This window comes from Pezoporus wallicus, unplaced genomic scaffold, assembly GCF_028554395.1.
Source record: "Pezoporus wallicus isolate ANWC-B61680 ecotype Strahan unplaced genomic scaffold, APGP_CSIRO_Pwel_v1 contig_8057, whole genome shotgun sequence".
In the NCBI taxonomy this organism is placed as follows: Eukaryota; Metazoa; Chordata; class Aves; order Psittaciformes; family Psittacidae; genus Pezoporus; species Pezoporus wallicus.
This window is the reverse complement of record NW_026637044.1, coordinates 31,480-44,035: the sequence shown is the minus strand read 5'-3', so window position 1 is coordinate 44,035 and position 12,556 is coordinate 31,480. Positions and strand designations below refer to the sequence as shown.

Genomic DNA, 12,556 nt, shown 5'->3' with positions numbered 1-12,556 from the left:
CGGGATGGGGGAGACCCCTGCATCGCCCCTCGGGATGGGGGGGGGCGTGCCCTGGGCCCCCCGGGGAGGGAGGGACCTGCCTGCTGAGCCCTCCCCCATATCCCGGTCACCCGGCCCCGCCGCTGCTGGCAGGGATACGGGCCGGGCCCGCTCTGCAGCTGCCGGCGGGGGGGGCCCAGCCCGGCCCGGGGGGCTCCTGCAGGGCCGGGCCCGGAGGGATCCGGGCCCGGGGGCACCGTCGGGGCCGGCTCGGCGCCCCCCGCCCGTGCTCGCTGGGGGGCGGCGGCGGGTGGAGCCGCCGCGGGAGGGGCGGGGGCGGCCGCAGACCGGCAGCGGCAGCGGCTGCGCCGCGACAGCGGGAGCGGAGCCGGGAACGGGGATGGGGCCGGGGACGGGGCCGGGGCGAGAGATGGGGCTGCGCTGACCGGTGGCTCCGCGGCACCGGCAAGTGCGGGGAGGGGAGGGGCCGGTCCTGCCTTGCCCGTCTTTCCCGCTCACCCAGCCCAGCTTTGCCTTCCCCTCTCTCCCATCCCCTCGCTCCCGTCCCCTCTCTCCCTTCCCCTCCTCGCCATCCCCTGTCTGCCATCTGCTGCCTACCAACCACCCCTGCCTGCCATCCCCTGCCTACCCTGCCCACAGCACCCTGAGCCCAGCGTGGCAATGGGGCGACCGGGGGGCTGAGGGCGGTGGGGAGCGCGGAGGCCCAGTGGCAGGATGAGGTCGGGCTCAGAGGGCAGCGGGGAGGGCGAGGGGTTCTCCAGCCTGCGGGCCTTTGCCCACAGCTCCTCGCTGCACGGCATCAGCCACGTCTTCGCCTACGGGGCCGTGTCGCTGCGCCGCGTGCTGTGGGGCGCTTTCTTCCTGGGCTCGCTGGGGCTCCTGCTGCTGGTGTGCGCCGAGCGCGTCGCCTACTTCCTCACCTACCCCCACGTCACCAAGCTGGACGAGGTGGCTGCCCACAACCTCACCTTCCCGGCCATCACCATCTGCAACCTCAACGAGTTCCGCTTCTCCAAGATCACCCGCAACGACATGTACCACGTGGGCGAGCTGCTGGCGCTGCTCAACGACCGCTACGAGATCAGCAACCCGCAGCTGGCCGAGCCCCATGTCCTGGCCGCCCTGCGTGACAAGGCCAACTTCAAGAACTTCAAGGCCAAGCCCTTCAGCATGGCCGAGTTCTACAACCGCACGGGCCATGACCTCTCTGACATGCTGCTGCAGTGCTCCTTCCGCGGCGTCAACTGCACCGCACGCAACTTCACCGTGGTGAGTGCCAGTCACGGTGCCTGGGTAGAGGTGACAGCACATGAATGCGGGTGTCCTGCCAGGGTCGGGCGCTGGGGCTGCTGGGGCTGCCACAGTGCCTATGGGTGAGCCCACAACCCTCCTGCCAGCACATCTGGCCACCGGCAGCGCACCAGCCGCTGCCCGCCTCCCCACGTGCTGTGGCAGGCCGGCTGCCAGCCAGGGGTGTCACCACCCCATGCTCGCTGCAGGGGTGCCAGGCTGCTGGGAACGGTGCCCGGGCAGGAGCCGTGCTGTGCTGGAGGCCTGTGCCGAGCTGGGTGGCTCTGCCTACGAGCACCCACTTGGGAATGGGATGCTGGTGGATGCGGGATGCTCATGGGTTCAGCCCATGGCCCTGTTGCACCTGTGTCAGCCTCAGACAACCGTGTGGGCATGGGCAGGGGTCCCCTGTGCTGAGCTGTCCCCCAGCAGCCACCCAGCCCTGGTGCTGTCCCCAGCATTCCCAACTGCTCTTGGGGGCTGCGCCGGTTCTGCTCCAATCGCCAGTGCCTGTGTCCTCTCACCACCCCTGCTGTGCCCCAGCAGCGTGCCAGTGAGGCTGCACAGCACCAAGCTGTGTCTCCTGGGCTGCAGAAAGCTGCCAGAGCATGGTGGGGGGAGCAGCGCTGCCGTGTCCCCGTGCGGGTGTGGGCAGCAGGGTGGCCAAAGGAGGAGGTTCCTTCCCTGCCCCATGCAGCACTGGGTGGGCACGGGGACCCCTGAGCCCGCACTCCGCTCCCTCAGGCAAACCTCATCCACGGGCAGCCTGTGCTGGGCCTGCCTGGGCAGTGAGGGACGGGCAGGGAGGTGGTGCAGGCAGGGTGTTGGTGCGGGCAGGACGGGCACGTCCTTTGTGCTGCGGCAGCGCCGGGAAGCAGCGTGCTGTGGGAGCTGTGCCGCCTGCGCCCGCCGCGCACGGCTCTGCTCCGTCCCCGTCCCCGTGGCTGCACTATCACAACAGCAATTACCACCAGCTTAAGCCTCTTAGTGCGCAAAATTAATTTTCCTTGGGAAAATTAATTCCTCGGTTGAAAAGCATCCCTTGGGCAGCAGCTCCCTGGGCCCTTTGCCGGAGCAGCTCTGGTGATGCCCCTGCAGTTGAGAGGTGGGACCCCGGTGTGAGGGTTGCAGGGCCCCAGGGTGGCACACAGCAGCTTGCTGCAGCCTGAAAGCCAGTGCCTCACTGGGGAGTGTGAGTGAACCATTCCCTGCCCTGGGGTTGCACGGGTGCCTATCCCCATTCCCGTGCCGATGATCCACATGCTGTGCTGCTCCGGCTGCCCCCGGGGTTGTGGATGCTGCCGGGCTCTGCCCACATGTGCCACATGACAGGCTGTGGGGAGAAACTTCTGCCCGAGCAGCCACGGCCGCCCTGGCACACGCAGCCCCCTGGGAGGCCCAGCCCTGCCTCCAGCTGCAGGCACTGCAACTTTGCCGGTGAAAGGGATGGAGCTAATGCCAGGGTTTAGTCAGGGATTATGATCCGCTGCCCCGGGACTCGGCGCTGAGCCGGCAGCTCCCGGCGCCACGTCCTGTCTGGTGGCATTGGGCTCTGGGGCTGCGCACGTGGCCTCAGCTATGGGGTCCCTGGTGTTGGATGTGGGGGGTGTGCAAAGACAGGGCCGTGCTGGGTGGGTCTGTGCCCACAGTTGTGCCCCCCAGTGCTTGCAGGGATGGGGCAGGCTGGGAGCCCAGGAGCAAGGGGTACTCAGGGACAGGAGGGTTCTGGGTGTGGGGCAGGATCTATAGGGAGCAGGGACAGAGGGATCCTGATGGTGGGGTACCCCACATGTGGGGAGCAGGATGGCTGGCAGTGCTGTGGCTGTGTCCCTGTCCCTGCCGTGTCCTTCCTCTTGTCCCCTCCACCGCTAGCCACCGGCCCACAGCACATCCCTGTGTCGGGCAGCCGTTGCCATGGCAGTCGCCCCCCCCTTCCTCCTTGGACAGCGCGTTGCCAAGGCAACGGCTCCCCTTTTTGGGAGCAATCCGTTGCCACAGCAGCATCCCCCCCCCCCCTTCCATGGGGCAAGATGGGTGGGACACCACACCCGGTGGGGACACCCCATGGCAGGTGGGCCATGACCCCATGGGGCAGTTATGGGTCCCCAGGTCATGGGTCAGTGAGAGGACTGGGGGCCATGGCTGCAGCCCCCCCCCCTCCCCCCTTCCCCCCCTCACCCTGCACATCAAGGAAGTCCCTCTGTGAAGTGGGGGCATGGGATGGCTCTGCCCCAGGGTGTGGGGGAAGGCCACAGGCAGTGGGGGTCTGGTTATGGGGTGGGAAGTGCCCCATACATACCTGGAGAAGAAGGAACTGCAGGGCTGGGTGGTTCTGGGAGAGCAGCTCAGGGTTGCTCAGCTCAGGGTCATGCCGGGGTGCTTTGGGTGCTGAGGACGCTGCGGGGAGGTCCCCAGTTGTGGTTGTTCCCTTGCTATGGGCATTCATTCCTGGGGATTTTTGAGTGCTTAAGTCCATGGCTGTGGGTGCTGGGATCTCTGCCTGTAGGTGCTGGTGTCTGTGGCCACGGGTGCTGGTCCATGTCTGTGGGTGCCGATACCTGGTGGCTCTGTGAGGCTGGAGCAGGGCAGGCCCTTGTGTCCCGGTGGGATGACGGTGTGGATGACGCCCTCTCCTGCTGTGGCTAAACCAACCCTGGTCCTGGCTCTCACCCTCGCCGCTCACGTGTCCCCCTCCACCCCATGTCCCTGCTGCCGAGCTGAAACCCAATCCCCCTGCAGAGCAGCAGCAGGGATGTCAGGACAGGCCGCCATGGCTGCGGAGCCGCTGGGACCCTGCCCTGGGTCACAGGAGGCAGCCACCTTCACGTCCTTTGCGCGGTCCTGCACCCTGCACGGGCTGGGGCGCATCTTTGCGCCTGGGGCGCCGGCACCGAGACGCCTGCTCTGGGCCGGAGCCTTCCTGGCCTCGCTGGGCACCTTCCTGCTGCAGGCGGGGCAGCGGGTCCGGCACTACGCTGCATACCCCCGCATCACCGCGCTGGACGAGGCTCAGAGCCGCGTCCTTGTCTTCCCCGCCATCACCCTCTGCAACTACAACCGCATCCGGCGCTCCCAGCTCACCCTCAACGACCTGTTCTGGCTGGGGGGGGACCTGCTGGCGGTGGGGACCGAGGACTTCCCCCGCTACCTGCACGCACTGGGGCGGACCCCAAACCTCGACGGCTTCTTCCCCAGCAAGAGCTACGACCTGGGCGCCTTCTACCAGCGCGCCGGGCACCCCATCCACGAGATGCTGCTGCGCTGCCGCTTCCGCGGCCGGGACTGCGGCCCCGAGAACTTCACCACCGTGAGTGCTGCTGCCATGGCCATGGCCACACCACGGCTGGCTCTGCCCTGCGCAGGGCTTGGGGAGGACCCCAGAGCTGAGCAGGTTTTGGGGCCATGGGATGTGCAGACTGCAGTGTGGTCGGCTGTGGGGTTGAACAAGCTGTGGGGCAATGGGTTGTGTGCGCTCTGTGGGGCCATGGGGTGCACAGTCTTTGGGGCCATGGGTTGTGGCTGTGGCATGATTGGCTGTGGGGCAGTGGTGGGAAGAGGGCACCGTGCCTGCCCACCCTACTGTCCCCTACCCCCAGGGGCTTGGAGAAGCTGTCCCAGTGTGGCTCCTCTTGCCCACAGTGCACCAACAGGGCCGTGGGGAGATGTGGGGCCATGGTGGTGATGTGGAGTCGTTGGGGATGTGGGGCTGAAGCTGCAGTGCAGGCTTGGGGGGTGATGGTTGGAGCGTGCAGCTCTCAGACCTGCTCCCCAATGGAGAGCAGTGGCTGTGGGGCAGGGGGGTGAGGATGTCATGTTGGCTGGTCTGTGCTCCCTGCCAAGCATCCGCAGAGGCCAGTGGGGGCTTTCTCCATGCTGGGGGGCTGCAGGAAGAGGTAGGTCAGCCCCAGGCAGGGGCTGCAGGTGCCTTCCCAGGGGTTGGGGTCCCACATCCCACCTGATGGGGCTGGAGAGGGTCTCTTCCTCTGCCATGGGGACCACTGGGGTCCTGTGGGGCAGGATGTCAGGCAGGACATGGAGGAGAGGGGAATCCTGAAGGGTGCTGGGCCTGGCAAAGCTGATGACACCATGCTGGAGCAGGGACAGCAGTGGCTGCCCTACAGCTCAATCCACAGCCCCGTGCCCCTGTCCACAGCACCATGCTGGTCCCAAACGGGAAGGGATGGATGCACCAGCTCCTTCCCTGCACATGGACTGAGGGGATGCTGGGGTTCTGCACTGGGATTTGCTTTGGGACTGGGCTGGATCCCTGGGTGCTGCACCCCACTCCAATTCAGTGGGTGCAGGGCAGAGAGGGCCCAGCTCCTCTCCCCAGCATCCCAATGCCGCTATCCCATGGGCGGCGCCATGGCGGATGCTGAGTCTCCAGCCGTGTCCCCACAGATCTTCACGCGCCTCGGCAAGTGCTACACCTTCAACTCGGGGGGCCCGGGCCGGGAGGTGCTGACCACGCTGCAGGGCGGCGCGGGGAATGGCCTGGAGCTGATGCTCAACGTGCAGCAGGAGGAATACCTGCCCGTCTGGGGGGACACGGGTGAGGGACCCCCCAGCCCTGCCCGCAGCCCTGCCACCACCCTGTGCCCCTGACGCCTGCCCTGCCTTGCAGATGAGACCTCCTATGAGGCAGGGGTGAAGGTGCAGATCCACAGCCAGGAGGAGCCCCCCTTCATTGACCAGCTGGGCTTCGGTGTGGCGCCCGGCTTCCAGACCTTCGTGTCCTGCCAGCAGCAGAGGGTATCCCATGCATGGCAATGGCACAGCCACCCCAGGGCTCGGGCAGTGGCTGCACGGCCACAGCTATCCCCACTGGACATCCTATGCTGAGCTGTGCCACATGGTGGGTACCACACCACCGATGCAGCGGCTCTGCCGCCACAACAGCCAGGAGCACCGTGGCACAGCGTGGGGTAGCCCCATGGTGCTGCCACAGGCACCGACTTCAGTGGTGACCCCCCATCTCCAGCTGAACAGACCGTCGGCAGGGGCGGCATCCAGCCCACGCAGCCAGACACCTAAATTTAGATGCCTGGAGTGGGTGTCTCCATGTGTGCCGGCGCTCGCAGTGCAGGCGGCTGGGAATGTGGCCCTTGGCACCAGTGGGTGCTGTGCTGGGCCCTGCTGCTGCCTCACCAAGCACACACCCGCACCAGACATGGCACAGCTCTGCTGGTCACCACAGGGACCACTGGGGTTCAGTCTGGTGCCATGTACCAGCCCTCACCTGCATCCTTCCCTCCTGCTGGGTGCAGTGACGCTGGCCCTGAAAACCATCCTGGTGCCCAGCAAAGAGGGGCAGGGCTGGGAGCGGGATAAGCCCCAAGCCCTGGCTGTGTGGGATAAGCTCTTCCCAATGGACGGGCACCACGGTGGGTGGGACACTGGGGACACCCTGGACACCATGTTTTCCTTAGCCGAGGGCTGGCAGCTGGTGTACCTACCCCCGCCGTGGGGGGACTGCAAGGCCACCCCCATCGAGTCTGACTTCTTCACCAACTACAGCATCACCGCCTGCCGCCTGGACTGCGAGACCCGTTACTTGGCCGAGAACTGCAACTGCCGCATGGTGCACATGCCGGGTGAGCCGGGGCCGGGGCTGGAGCCGGGGGGCGGCTGCTGCAGGGCTGGGACGGTGGGGAGACCCTCCTGCCCCTGCGACCGCCGCCTTCCCCACAGGCAACGCCAACGTCTGCACCCCGGAGCAGTACAAGGAGTGTGCTGACCCTGCACTGGGTACGTACCGGGGCACCCTGCCTTCCACTACCCCGAGTCCCGGGTCTGACCCCGGGACCGCCATCCCCTGACACCCCCAGCATCACCCCTGGGACTCCCCACCCCCTGCCAGGCACCATCACTGAAAACGTGGCACCAGTGTCCCTGTGCCAGTCCCAGCCTGCTCAGACCCCACACGTGCTTGTCCCTTGCCACCGGCACCCGCCACCACCCGGGCTTTGGCCTCGGAGCACCACAACCCCACTTGGGCGGGTGTCATGGCCACACGGTCCCGGTGGTCCCCGTCCCACCCGCGTCCCCCCCAGACTTCCTGGTGAAGAAGGACAGCGATTACTGCGCCTGCCGCACGCCCTGCGCCATGGTGCGCTACGGCAAAGAGCTCTCCATGGTAAAGATCCCCAGCAAGGCCTCTGCCAGGTACCTGGCCAAGAAGTTCAACAAGACAGAGCAGTACATCGCGTGAGTGCCACCACCGCCGCGCTGGACTGCAGACCCAGCAGCACGTGGCACAGCATGGCCTGACGGGGTCGTACGGCATAGCACGGCCGCAGGGCATGCCTCAGCAGACATGAACTGGCATGGCATGACAGCATCCCCGCCTCTGGAAGTGTTCACAAACCATGTAGGTGAGGCCCTCAGTGACATGGCTTAGTGGTGGACTTGGCAGTCCTGGGGTAACAGTTGGATTCGATGGTCTTTTCCAACCCAGCTGATTCTATGATTCAATGATGGTGTGATACAGCGCAGCACGGCCACGCTACATCCCCCAGCATAAGCGAACCAGCACAGCACAACACGACACAGCATGGCACAGCAAAGCATGGCATGGCATGGCAAGACACAGCATGGCACAGCACAGCATGGCATAGAACATCTTTGTGCCAGCCCAGCCCAGGGCCGGGCAGACCCGTCTGCCTCATCCCACCACGGGACAGTGCAGCCCCCCAGCTGGGTTTGCTGCCTGATGGCACATCTGTCCGTCCATCCCAGACCCATCTGTCTCCCCCAGGGACAACGTGCTGGTGCTGGACATCTTCTTTGAGGCCCTGAACTATGAGATGATTGAGCAGAAGAAGGCGTACGAGGTGGCTGGGCTGCTGGGTGAGGGACCGGGGAGACTGGGGGCAGGTGTGTGTGTGGGGGGGGGTGTTCTGGGGGGCAGCCCCCCCCTAATGCCACTCCCCTGCCCAGGCGATATCGGGGGGCAGATGGGGCTCTTCATCGGCGCCAGCCTCCTCACCATCCTGGAGATCTTTGACTACCTGTACGAGGTGAGCACCCCCCGGCTCCCCCCCGCCTCACACCTGCCCCATGGCCGGGAGCTCTGACCTGCCTTCCCCAGGTCTTCCGGGACAAACTCCTCAGCTTCTACAAGGAGAAGAAGAAGACCCCCAGGAGCGACAGCAGCACCCTGGTAACCCCCCCACAGCCCCCCGACCCCCCTCCCCTGGCACAGCCGGCAAAGGGGGGGCCTCGCACCTCATCCCACCCATCTGCTGCTCGGCCTCATCCCGCCCGGGACCGGCACCATCTCCCGCTCGGACCCTGTGCACTCATTCGCTCCTCTCTGTCCGTCTGTCCATCCGCCCGTCTGTCCTGCACCCCACCGCCTGGCAGGAGCACCCAGCAGTCCCGGGCAGCCCCGCTGTCCCGCTCCCTCCGGGGCCCAGGTAGACATCCCAGCTCCACACCAGGGGGACAGCATCCCTGAGCCCCAAACCTGGCACTGCCGGCATGGGGGGCCATGGGGCTGCTCCCCCAGGGAGGGTGATGGGGGTCCCTGGCTGGGGCACAGCAAGGAGGATGCAACCCCCAAATTCCCCTGCAGGTGGGCCCCGAGGGTCCGCACCCCCCTTCACTCCATCCCAGGCTTTTCTTGGCATCATTCCCAGAGCCGGTTATGGGGGTCACGCCCCCCCGCCAGCTCCGCTCCCATCCTCATGCATCACTCCCCAGCACTGTGTCCCCGGGGTCTCCCTGCTCAGGGCCCCGCACAGCCAGGCTGGCCTGGCAAGGGGCCATCCCATCACCCCCACTGGGATGCTATATGGCAAGAAGGACCCCCAGATATCGGGGGCCTGAGGGTTGCATGGGGAGGGGGAATGGGGCAGAGCCAAACACAGTGGAAGAAGGATGGTGGCTGCAGGATGATGGGGTGGGGGGAGTGACTGCACGGACTCCCGGCTGCCCCCAACCACCCCTCCTGTCCCCAGGGCACCTGTGCCCCCCTGCGCTGCCACGCGGACAGTCTCACCTTCGCCCCGAACATGCTACCTCGTCACCCGGCTCTAGGCCCCTTCGAGGAGTTCGCCTGCTGATGGCCCAGCCTTGCACCCCCGGCCGGAATGGGGGACTGGGAGGATCCCCACTGCCACTGGGGCACCCCACGGGGCTGCGGGGCTGGCTCTGGGCCCTAGGCTGCTCCCCCCTCTAAGGGCTGGCAGGGGGCTGGGGTGGCGGGGCCCCCCCGGTCCTACTCCCATGAACCTGCATGTGCTGCTTGCGCCCTTGCCCCCCTCCCTGCTGCGCTGTACATGCCAAGTCCCCTTGCTGTGCCCCCAACCCCATTAAAGACCTGACCCAAGGCCCAGCTTGTGTGCTGCTGGGGGGTACTCAGGGACAGGGTTGGTGGCGGGGGGTCCCCAGTGCCTCAGGAAGGAGAAGCAGGCGTTGGGAAGGGGGAAGCTCTTTATGGAGGTAACAAACACACACAATCACCCACGTACAGCAGCACGGTAGAAAAGAAATGGGGTGTCCCCCACACTTCCCAGGGGAGCTGGCACCCGGGACCCCCACCATGCCAGGGGTGGGGAAGGGAGGCAGCATAGAGAGAAGGGGTGAGGGGTCCCACCCCCCCCGGGGTCCTCATGCCTGGTCCCAGAGGGTCCTGCCCCTCCACCAGCACCATGGTCCCGCATCCCTGGGGGGGCTCCATGTGCTTGGGGGCAGCCCCAGGGGTAGCCCCAGCCACACCACAGGGCTGGGGGGGCTACTCCAGCATCCCACAGCCGGGGTGGTGTTGAGTTAAAAACCTAATAAATACAGGGGCAAGGGGAACGGGGGGCTGCATTTCTGGGGTGCCAGCACCTTGCTCCTCACCTCATGTCCCCACAGCTGCCTTGGGGGGCTGTCCCCTCCCCACCACTGCCGGGAATGTGCTGGGAGCTGGGTGCTGCCCCCCACTCAGCGTGGGGCTGGGTGGGTGTCTGGAGTCCTTATGGGGGGCAGAAGTCTGTGAAGTAGGGATGCTGAAGAGCTTCCTCTGCTGATATCCGCTGCACTGGGTTGCACTTCAAGAGGTTCTGCGGGAAGAAGGTGAGGCTGGGGGGGTTGAACCACCGGCCCCCCAGCCGCCCAGAGAGCTGTGGGGCTGCAGGGGGAGAGGGCAGCACCCCAAGAAGCTGAAGCCCCCACGGTGCAGGCTCACCTGCAGCAGGTCCCGGCCAGTTGCATTCAGCTTGGGCACCACATTGACCAGGGAGGTGGTGGCCGGGTACATGGGGTATGGCTGGGGATGGAGAGGTGAGACCCAGACCCCATCCCTGGCCCTGAGCCCCCCCAGGCTGCCCCTGCCTCACCTTGTAGTCTGGCAGCTTGGCCATGGCCGGCCACTGCTCCTCCGTGGGGGTTCCCAGCAGCGTGGGGACAACAGCAGTCAAGGGCCACCGCTGCTGCCAGCATGAGAGTCAGCCATGCCCAGCTCCCCCCAGCCTAACCCGGGCAGAGCCCCCTTCAATCCCCTGCACAGAGGGCTGTCCCCCTCCTGTGGCACTGGAAGGATATCGGAAAATCCTTTTCAGCTGGTCATCCACGTCATTACCCGGGAACAGGGGCCGCCCCGCGTTGGCCAGCTCTAGGAGCCAGAGAGGAGATGGGTCCCAAGGCCGTATGGCCCTGGCAGCCCCTTGTGCCGCAGCCCCCTGCGCCGGCACTACCTGCGAAGATGCAACCAGCTGACCACATGTCAATGGAGGTGGAGTAGAGCTTGGCACCGAAGAGCACGTCTGGGGGCCGATACCACAGCGTGACGACCTGTGTGGAGGGAGGAGGAGGTGTTGGGCCGGCTGTGGGATGGAACCAAGCCCTCCAGGCAGGAGAAGGCAATGGGTACACCTTCCAGCTCACCTCTGCTGAGTAACAGCGCACAGGGATGCCGAAGGCCCGGGCCAGGCCAAAGTCAGCCAGTTTGAGCTCCCCATTCTGTGGTGAAAGCGCCATGTCAGCAGGACAGCAAAGGAGACGGCGCAGGGGACACCCTGTCTTGCTGCCCACCCTTTGGCAGTCGCGCCTCCTTCATCTCTTCCCGTTGACCAGAAACACGAGGGACAGACAGAGCGGCAAGTGGCAGATGGACAGACAGCACCTGCACCTCACACAGACACACAGCCCCAGAGCTCACCCTGTTTATGAGCAGGTTCTGGGGTTTGAGGTCTCGGTGCAAGACGTTGCGGCTGTGGCAGAACGCGAGGCCCTTCAGCAGCTGGTACATGAATGACTGTGGAAAAGAGCACGGTCCTGAGTGGGACACATCAGCCCTGTCAGGCCAGCTCTTGTAACAGCTGGTGATGCTGCAACTGGGTCCCTAAGGGCTTCCAGAGCCCCCCTGGATGCACCTTGACGATCTCTGGGTCCAGGTCTCCATTACAGCTGTCAAAATACTTCTTCAGGTCCTGGAGAAAGCGAGCAGAGCCATGTTGGGGAGCTGCAGGGACCGGGAGCAGCGACCCCAACCTGGCCTTGGCACCACTGTGGCACCGTCACTCACCTGATCGCAGAACTCAAAGACCAGGGTGAGCTTCTTGTCACTGTGCAAGACATCATGGAGCCTGCGAGGGGAAGGGTGACCCTGAGGCCCCAAACAGGGGAGACCAAGCCCAGGGAGCGAGGGCAGGACTGGAAGGGGACACGCAGGACTAGAGAGGGCGAAGGATGCAGGACCACGGAGAGGGAGATGCAGGACTGGAGAAGGAGATGCAGGACCGGAGAGGGAAGGATGCGGGACTCGGGGAGGGAGCAGCCCCCGCCACACTCACAGTCCCCGTTACCTGACAATGTTCTTGTGCTTGAGCTCCTTGAGCAGGCAGATCTCCCGCAGCGCCGAGCTGGGCACTCCCTGCCGAGAGAGGGGAGTGATGGGGGGGAACCGGATTCGGTATCGGCTCCGGGTGCCGGTCCCCGATCCCCTCACCTCGTCGTCATCATCCAGCCGCACCCGCTTCAGCGCCACGATCTCGTGCGTCTCCCGGTTCTTGGCCTTGAACACGGTCCCGTAGGTGCCTGCGGGCGGCGGGCGGACGGGTCATTGCCACGCCAGCCTCCGGCACTGGGTTCCCGGCTCCCGCACCCACCCGAGACCCCCGCACAGCCCGGCCCCGCCGCAGCCCGGCCCCGCTGCACCTTCCCCGATCTTCTCCAGCTTCTCGTATTTCTGCATCGCGCCGCGATCCGCTCCGGCTCCGCTCCTCGCCTCGATTCCTGGGGCCGGTCCCGATCCCGTCCCCGCCGCCGCCACACCTCC

The 12,556-nt window shown here is 66.0% G+C and overlaps 2 protein-coding genes across 3 annotated transcripts; one reads left to right on the top strand and one right to left on the bottom strand.

Annotated features, from left to right (window-relative positions):
• Positions 1–619: 619 nt before the first annotated feature.
• Positions 620–9,444, top strand: ASIC3 (acid sensing ion channel subunit 3). 2 transcript variants are annotated; one of them, XM_057402800.1, is made up of 11 exons: positions 620–1,269; positions 5,692–5,842; positions 5,915–6,042; positions 6,734–6,884; positions 6,982–7,038; positions 7,344–7,497; positions 8,048–8,139; positions 8,230–8,309; positions 8,381–8,452; positions 8,656–8,708; positions 9,252–9,444. In XM_057402800.1, exons 1-11 carry the CDS (start codon positions 715–717, stop codon positions 9,328–9,330), a joined length of 1,572 nt encoding a protein of 523 aa, XP_057258783.1. In that variant the 5' UTR covers positions 620–714; the 3' UTR covers positions 9,331–9,444. The 2 variants fall into 2 exon arrangements, with proteins under 2 accessions (XP_057258783.1, XP_057258784.1); XM_057402801.1 differs by lacking the exon at positions 8,656–8,708.
• A 264-nt stretch (positions 9,445–9,708) lies between these two features.
• On the bottom strand, positions 9,709–12,553 carry CDK5 (cyclin dependent kinase 5). Its single transcript, XM_057402803.1, has 12 exons — positions 12,436–12,553; positions 12,227–12,315; positions 12,084–12,151; positions 11,804–11,864; positions 11,652–11,708; positions 11,438–11,533; positions 11,164–11,238; positions 10,974–11,070; positions 10,822–10,891; positions 10,617–10,677; positions 10,466–10,546; positions 9,709–10,340 (listed from the first exon to the last, which is right to left on the bottom strand). The coding sequence occupies exons 1-12, from the start codon at positions 12,470–12,472 to the stop codon at positions 10,254–10,256; spliced, it is 879 nt and encodes a 292-aa protein (XP_057258786.1). The 5' UTR covers positions 12,473–12,553; the 3' UTR covers positions 9,709–10,253.
• Positions 12,554–12,556: the final 3 nt, after the last annotated feature.